At 41.2% G+C, this 6,548-nt stretch overlaps 1 protein-coding gene across 1 annotated transcript in view; it reads left to right on the forward strand.

Annotated features, from left to right (window-relative positions):
• LOC138968419 (cytoplasmic dynein 2 heavy chain 1-like) overlaps positions 1-6,548 on the forward strand; it is a 124,884-nt gene that overhangs the window by 1,699 nt on the left and 116,637 nt on the right. Inside the window, exons 3-7 of the mRNA XM_070340997.1 lie at positions 1,574-1,720; positions 2,700-2,862; positions 3,889-4,007; positions 4,773-4,914; positions 5,139-5,371. Of these exons, the coding sequence (XP_070197098.1) occupies positions 1,574-1,720; positions 2,700-2,862; positions 3,889-4,007; positions 4,773-4,914; positions 5,139-5,371 (804 nt within the window). The remainder of the gene's footprint in view (positions 1-1,573; positions 1,721-2,699; positions 2,863-3,888; positions 4,008-4,772; positions 4,915-5,138; positions 5,372-6,548) is intronic.

Raw genomic sequence — 6,548 nt, forward strand, 5'->3', positions numbered from 1 at the left:
CACATGAGGTCAAATATAGTAGTTTGTTGTTGGAAGCTGGGGCAAGGAGAAAAGAATATGACTAGCAGATATTATATATATATATATATATGTAAGAGAAATAGTGAAGATGAGTGGCATTTCTTTTCTTTCTTTCTTTGTTCACAGGCTTAGACTCCCACGTTCACCCCTGTCTTTAGCACGAGTGGATTGTTACGTGTATGACCGTTTTTAACCCGCCATTCAGGCAGCATACGCCGATTTTGGGGGAGGCATGCTGGGTATTTTCGTGTTTCTATAACCCACCGAACTCTGACATGGATTACAGGATCTTTTCCGTGCGCACTTGGTCTTGTGCTTGCGTGTACACACGAAGGGGGTTAAGTCACCAGCAGGTCTGCACATAAGTTGACCTGGGAGATCGGAAAAAATCTCCACTCTTAACCCACCAGGCGGCAGCGACCGGGATTCGAACTCACGACCTCCCGATTAGGAGACCGACGTCTTACCACTACGCCACTGCGCCCGTCAGATGAGTGGCATGACAAGCATTTCATCAGAAAGTTGAGAGCAATCAAGTTCAACTTCTTTCTTACTTGTAGGCCCTTGCAAGATTAGTTATTGATAGTTGAAGTGTAATGTCAAGAAAGTGGTTTTCTTAGACTCAGTAACTTGAGTAAGTTAAGTAAAGTTCCAGTTTTGCAATTGGTGTTAATCTGTGTATATATATTGACTTTCAATTGTTTCTTTCACAATTTCTGATATTTTAAATATCTCTTCTAATGTTTATGTACATGTATCTATATATATATATATACGACTTGTGTCTGTCTGTGTGTGTGTGTGTGTGTTCGCGATGCACGGCCAAAGTTCTCAATTGATCTGCTTCAAATTTGGTGGGCATATTCAGGTAGACCCCGGACACAACCTGGTCATTGAGAATTTTCAACACGTGCTCTCAGCGCGCAGCGTTGAACCGATTTTGGTTTTTCTGTTCATTTTCCCAGATCCATTCCCAGTAACTCTTCCTTATCTTCTCCAGTGTTTTGCGTTTATCTCCCTTCCTTCGTGTGGCGTCAATCCATATTCCCGTTACTATTTTTAGAAGGTCACTGTCCACAACGCCTCTTATCTTCTCTAGTGTTTTGCGCGTTTATCTCCCTTCCTTCGTGTGGCGTCAATCGCGTATGGTGCGCCACTCACCCGGCAAAGCCGGGTATTCGGCTCTACTTCTTCCCGGCGAAGCCGGCTACCGGGCGAAGCGGGTATTCATTTAGTAATTAATATGTATATTTGATTAACAGTGGACCCCCCCCCCCCCCCTCTCTTTTAAGATTTAAAGAAATCTGATAAAATCAAGGCTTAAAATAAAGAGGGTCTTAACAATAATAAAATAGTGATACATTTACAGATGTTATGAACAAAAAATCATTTAAAAAAAAAAGGTCTTAATAAAAGAGAGGGAGTCTTAAAACTTGGAGTCTTATAATGTACTCGTTACTGTCTTGAAAAAGCACAGTTTGGTCTCAAATGTTCTAATTTAGGTAAGCTGAGTTATTGGTTGATTCAATGTAATGAATTTATCTCTGTTCAGATTGAACCAGGCGACAACAAGGAGAGGGTCATCGTCTTCTTCAAGGTCAAGCCCGATGTCATCACGCCCGACAATCTCCAGTCCAGTGTCATCGTGTCGTCCATGATCGACTCACCCCTCAGCACTCTCTACCATGCTGTGCAGAAGGTAAAAACACACAATGCTGCTTCGTCTGCTCTTTTAAAGAAATTTGATTGGTATGTTATTACACCCCCCGGTATAGGGGTGTGTATAGGATTCGGTCGATGTGTTTGTTTGTTTGTGTGTTTGTGTTCGCATATAGATCTCAAGAATGAACGGACCGATCGTCACCAAACTTGGTGAACAGGTTCTATACATTCCTGAGACGGTCCTTACAAAAATTGGGACCAGTCAAACACACGGTTAGGGAGTTATTGGTGTGTATAGGTCGGTCGATGTGTTTGTTTGTTTGTTTGTGTTCGCATATAGATCTCAAGAATGAACGGACCGATCGTCACCAAACTTGGTGAACAGGTTCTATACATTCCTGAGACGGTCCTTACAAAAATTGGGACCAGTCAAACACACGGTTAGGGAGTTATTGGTGGATTAAGATTCTACAAGGACTTATAGAGGGACATATTAATGGTCAAAGGGAAATAACCTTCTCAGTTGGTTGCAGTGAGAATGGTAAGGACGGGGGTGTTTTTCCTACCTCGGAGGAATTTCTTGTTGTTAAAGGAAATACCAGCTCATATATGATGCGGACTGGTGCAATAGCCTAGTGAATAAGTCGTGGGATTTTTAGCACAGGAAAGCAGAAGATGAAGAATATATGATGCAAAACAGCTGTCCAGTAGATAGGAAATCATTAAGTGACCTTTGAAATCAGACCTTTCCTCAGATGCCCTGTCCCCCTCTTCGAACATTCAGTATTCGTTTATAGACAATAGGTTAAAATAAAATTAAAAGTATGTGTTCTATCGGGAAAATTTGCTTAACTACTGTTTTAAACCCTTTCCATAGTGTTGGATGGAAATGGCTTCTTTATTTCTCATACTACATGGACATCAAAGTCTGCGCTATTAACAATAGTTCATTCATTTAATTGTCTTCTGAGTACTGAAATGATGATGTATGCACATCATGTGACTTTGTCCTGTAGGTGTACGCCCCTCTGCTGCTGGAAGACGGCAAGTGGAGCAAGGGAATCGATCCCAAGCTGCAGAGCTTGTTGGGTGAGCTGGAGGCAGGTCTTGGCACCGCTATTCGCAAACAGGACCCCTCATTCCGCACTCGCTCAGGGGATGGAGATGAAAACATCGGAGGTGAGTCCTCTTTGGTGGTTTTTACATTTAGTCAAGTTTTGACTAAATGTTTTAACATAGACGGGGAATCGAGATGAGGGTCGTAGTGTGTCTGTGTGTGTGTGTATGTGTAGAGCGATTCAGACAAAGCTACTAGACCGATCTTCATGAAACTTGACATGAGAGTTCCTGGGTATGATATCCCCAGGTGTTTTGTTTTCTCTTTTTTTTTTGGATAAATGTCTTTGATGACGTCATATGCGGCTTTTTGTGATTGTTAAGGCGGCACTGTCCCGCCCTCATTTTTCAACCAAATTGATTGAAATTTGTGTCATCTAATCTTTGACTCAGTCCGGACTTTGGGATTGCATTTTAGCTCAGAAGCTTAAAAATAAGTTTATTAGTTTGCTCATTAAAGTTGTCTCATTAAAAACGATTTTTCATTTACAGATTAAAAAATCATTGCATTGTATTCCTCATCTTCTCCTGAATTAAAAAATATATCTATATGTTATGTTTACTTGAAAAAAGCGCTATGGGGTAAAGAAAATAGGTCGAAACGAGCGTGACCCGTCTCAGTCTTCGTGGAAGTTTAGCCGAGACTATTTGAATGTAGTCTCAATGATGACTGGTTTTTGGTGTTGATCTGTTAGTTTGATGCCTACAGATTGACTCAATGTTTTTATATCGCTTCACGCGACTTGTTCCTTTTTACATTTAGTCAATTTTTGACTAAATGTTTTAACATAGGCAGAAAAATTGAGACATGGGTGGTGGTGTGTGTGTTTGTAGAGTGATTCAGAGAAAACTACTGGAGCAATCTTCATGAAACTTTACATGAGAGTTCCTGAGAAGGATATCCCATGACGTGTTTTTCATTTTTTCAATAAATGTCTTTGATGACGTCATATCTGTCTTTTTGTGAAAGTTGAGGCAGCACTGTCACTCCCTCAATTGCAGGCAGTAGTTTTTAAAGACCTGATTTTCTCAGATTTTGAAAAATGTAATTCCACTGTAATTCCATACACTCAACCACTGTGTTTCTAGGTATCCTGACCCCCATGGATGAGTTTGAGTACTGGATGGACTTGTCTCGCTCAGCAGCCAAACCCGACCTCAAAGAGGCTGCAGAGTGCTACACAGACCTCTTCAAACCCATCTCCAAGGTAAGGCTTCTGACTACACCCCTTTCATGGAGGCAAGAATAGACAAATTCAAAAAATAACTCTGTGGAGTTTGTATGGGTTGTGAAAGAGTGAATGCCCTTGCTTTTTACTCGGACAAACATTGGCGGGGCCAATCACTAGTGAGGGATGTGTTGGAAACACAAGAACAGGAGCACGTGTGAATCTATTTGTCAGAGGAAAAGCAAGGGTATTCACTCTTACACAACCCATACAAACCCGTCGGAGTTATTTCTGAAAATCGTCGATTGCTTGTGGTTAGCCTCTCGTTATGCAAGATGGTGTGGGTGTATGCGAAACGATTTGAAGGCTAGCTAGGCAAGAATAAACACGATTGGTTGATAAGGAAACGGTCATCTGCACTCATGTGTAAGCAGCCATGAACAGCCAATCGAATTGGCAGCTATGCAGCTGTCATTTTTTTTCTCACATGGAGACAGATCTTTTTGATGAGGCCGTTTTTGTGAATCCAATTATATGACTGGAAAGGCCATTCATTCCCCTACTATACTCAACAAACAGATTGACTTTACATAAGGTAGTTTCTATACAAAGAAACCTACAACACAGATGACCCCCAAAATCACTTTCGCAAAAACAAGGTTCCCTTGTTAAAATTGACAAAAAACCAGAAAAGCTAAAAAAAACGGCCTCATTAAAAGGATCTGCACTTAAATGCATCTGCCTAGTTTTTTTATGAAGCGTAGTATACAAGGTAATAGAAATGTTTCTCTGTTTGTGCCACAGGATTATGGAGGACTTGATTCACTGGCCTTGAGCGATGCCATGGAACTTGTAGAGTTGACGCAGGACACGCTCGACGATCTATGGAAACAGAGTGACCCCTCTTACCCCGAAGCCAGGATGAAGCATCTGCTCGATGTCATTGGTCAGTTGATTTGGAGTGTGTGTTTGTTATTTGTTGTCTGTGAATTCCTCATCTGTCTAAAGTAAGCATTCTATATGCACATGACAAATGCATCTAGAGCTTACATCTGTTAATTCCTCATCTGTCTAAAGTAAGCTCTGTTTATGCACACATAACATGTGCATCTAGCACATACATCTGTGAATTCCTCAGCTGTCTAAATCAAAACCTTGCTTTCCTAACAGCGGGATCCTTTGGGAGGTACGTACAGCGCAAGCTGGCTGATGAAAACCTGTGGAACGGAAACTTCAACACTGTGCGAGAGGCTCTGAGAATGGGAGTTGCAATTTGCGAGAGGTGGACCACCGTATGCGAAACCCTTACCATGCAATTCTGGAAAAGGTTTGCCCCTCATCCGTGGAAGGGGGAAAAGTATACTCCGGATACACTGAAAAAACTCTGCGAGAGACTGGAAGAGGTAGGTAGACTGGAGATTTCTTATTTGATTAGTTTTGTGGGGTTTTTGAGTCACTTGAGAAAAAGTGACTCTATGTAATCGGTCAGTGTTAGTCTGTCCGGCCGGCCGTCCGGCCGGCCGTCCGTAGACACCACCTTAACGTTGGACTTTTCTCGGAAACTATCAAAGCGATCGGGCTCATATTTTGTTTAGTCGTGACCTCCAATGACCTCTACACTTTAACGATGGTTTCGTTGACCTTTGACCTTTTTCAAGGTCACAGGTCAGCGTCAAAGGAAAAATTAGACATTTTATATCTTTTCTCGGAAACTATCAAAGCGATCGGGCTCATATTTTGTTTAGTCGTGACCTCCAATGACCTCTACACTTTAACGATGGTTTCGTTGACCTTTGACCTTTTTCAAGGTCACAGGTCAGCGTCAAAGGAAAAATTAGACATTTTATATCTTTGACAAAGTTCATCGGATGTGATTGAAACTTTGTAGGATTATTCTTTACATCAAAGTATTTACATCTGTAGCCTTTTACGAACGTTATCAGAAAAACAAGGGAGATAACTAGCCTTTTCTGTTCGGCAACACACAACTTAACGTTGGGCTTTTCTCGGAAACTATAAAAGTGACCGGGCTCAAATTTTATGTGAACGTGACTCATTGTGTTGTGAATAGCAATTTCTTCCTGTCCATCTGATGCCTCATATAATATTCAGAACTGCGAAAGTGACTCGATCGAGCGTTTGCTCTTCTTGTTTAACTTATGAAAGAAAAACTTTCAAACTTTTTACAGTGTTACCTGTGATGTGAAGCCCCTTCAATGACGGGTCACCTCCCTATAAAGGATGCCTACAGTGGAATCCCCCTTTTACGACCCTCCAATTTTAAGTGATATAAGTGTTCTCTTTTGTGTGTGTGTGTGTGTGGTTGTTTTCTTCCATACATTGGTAACGAACTATGCTGCCCTCTCCATGAAAATGTACATTTATCTGAACTTACTTATTGCATGTCTCAGCATCGATGTTCTCGTCCCACGCGCTTCATTCATAGTATCACCTTATTTTTTTCTTTCTTTTTTTCTTTTATTAATTTTTTTTTTCCTCTGTAAATCCTCCTGTTTTGATTAAGTTCCCCATACCCCCCTCCTACATTTTGTTCTTCTGGTTAATAATTGTGTTGTCCAC

The sequence above is a fragment of the Littorina saxatilis genome, linkage group LG6 (assembly GCF_037325665.1).
Source record: "Littorina saxatilis isolate snail1 linkage group LG6, US_GU_Lsax_2.0, whole genome shotgun sequence".
Lineage (NCBI taxonomy): Eukaryota > Metazoa > Mollusca > Gastropoda > Littorinimorpha > Littorinidae > Littorina > Littorina saxatilis.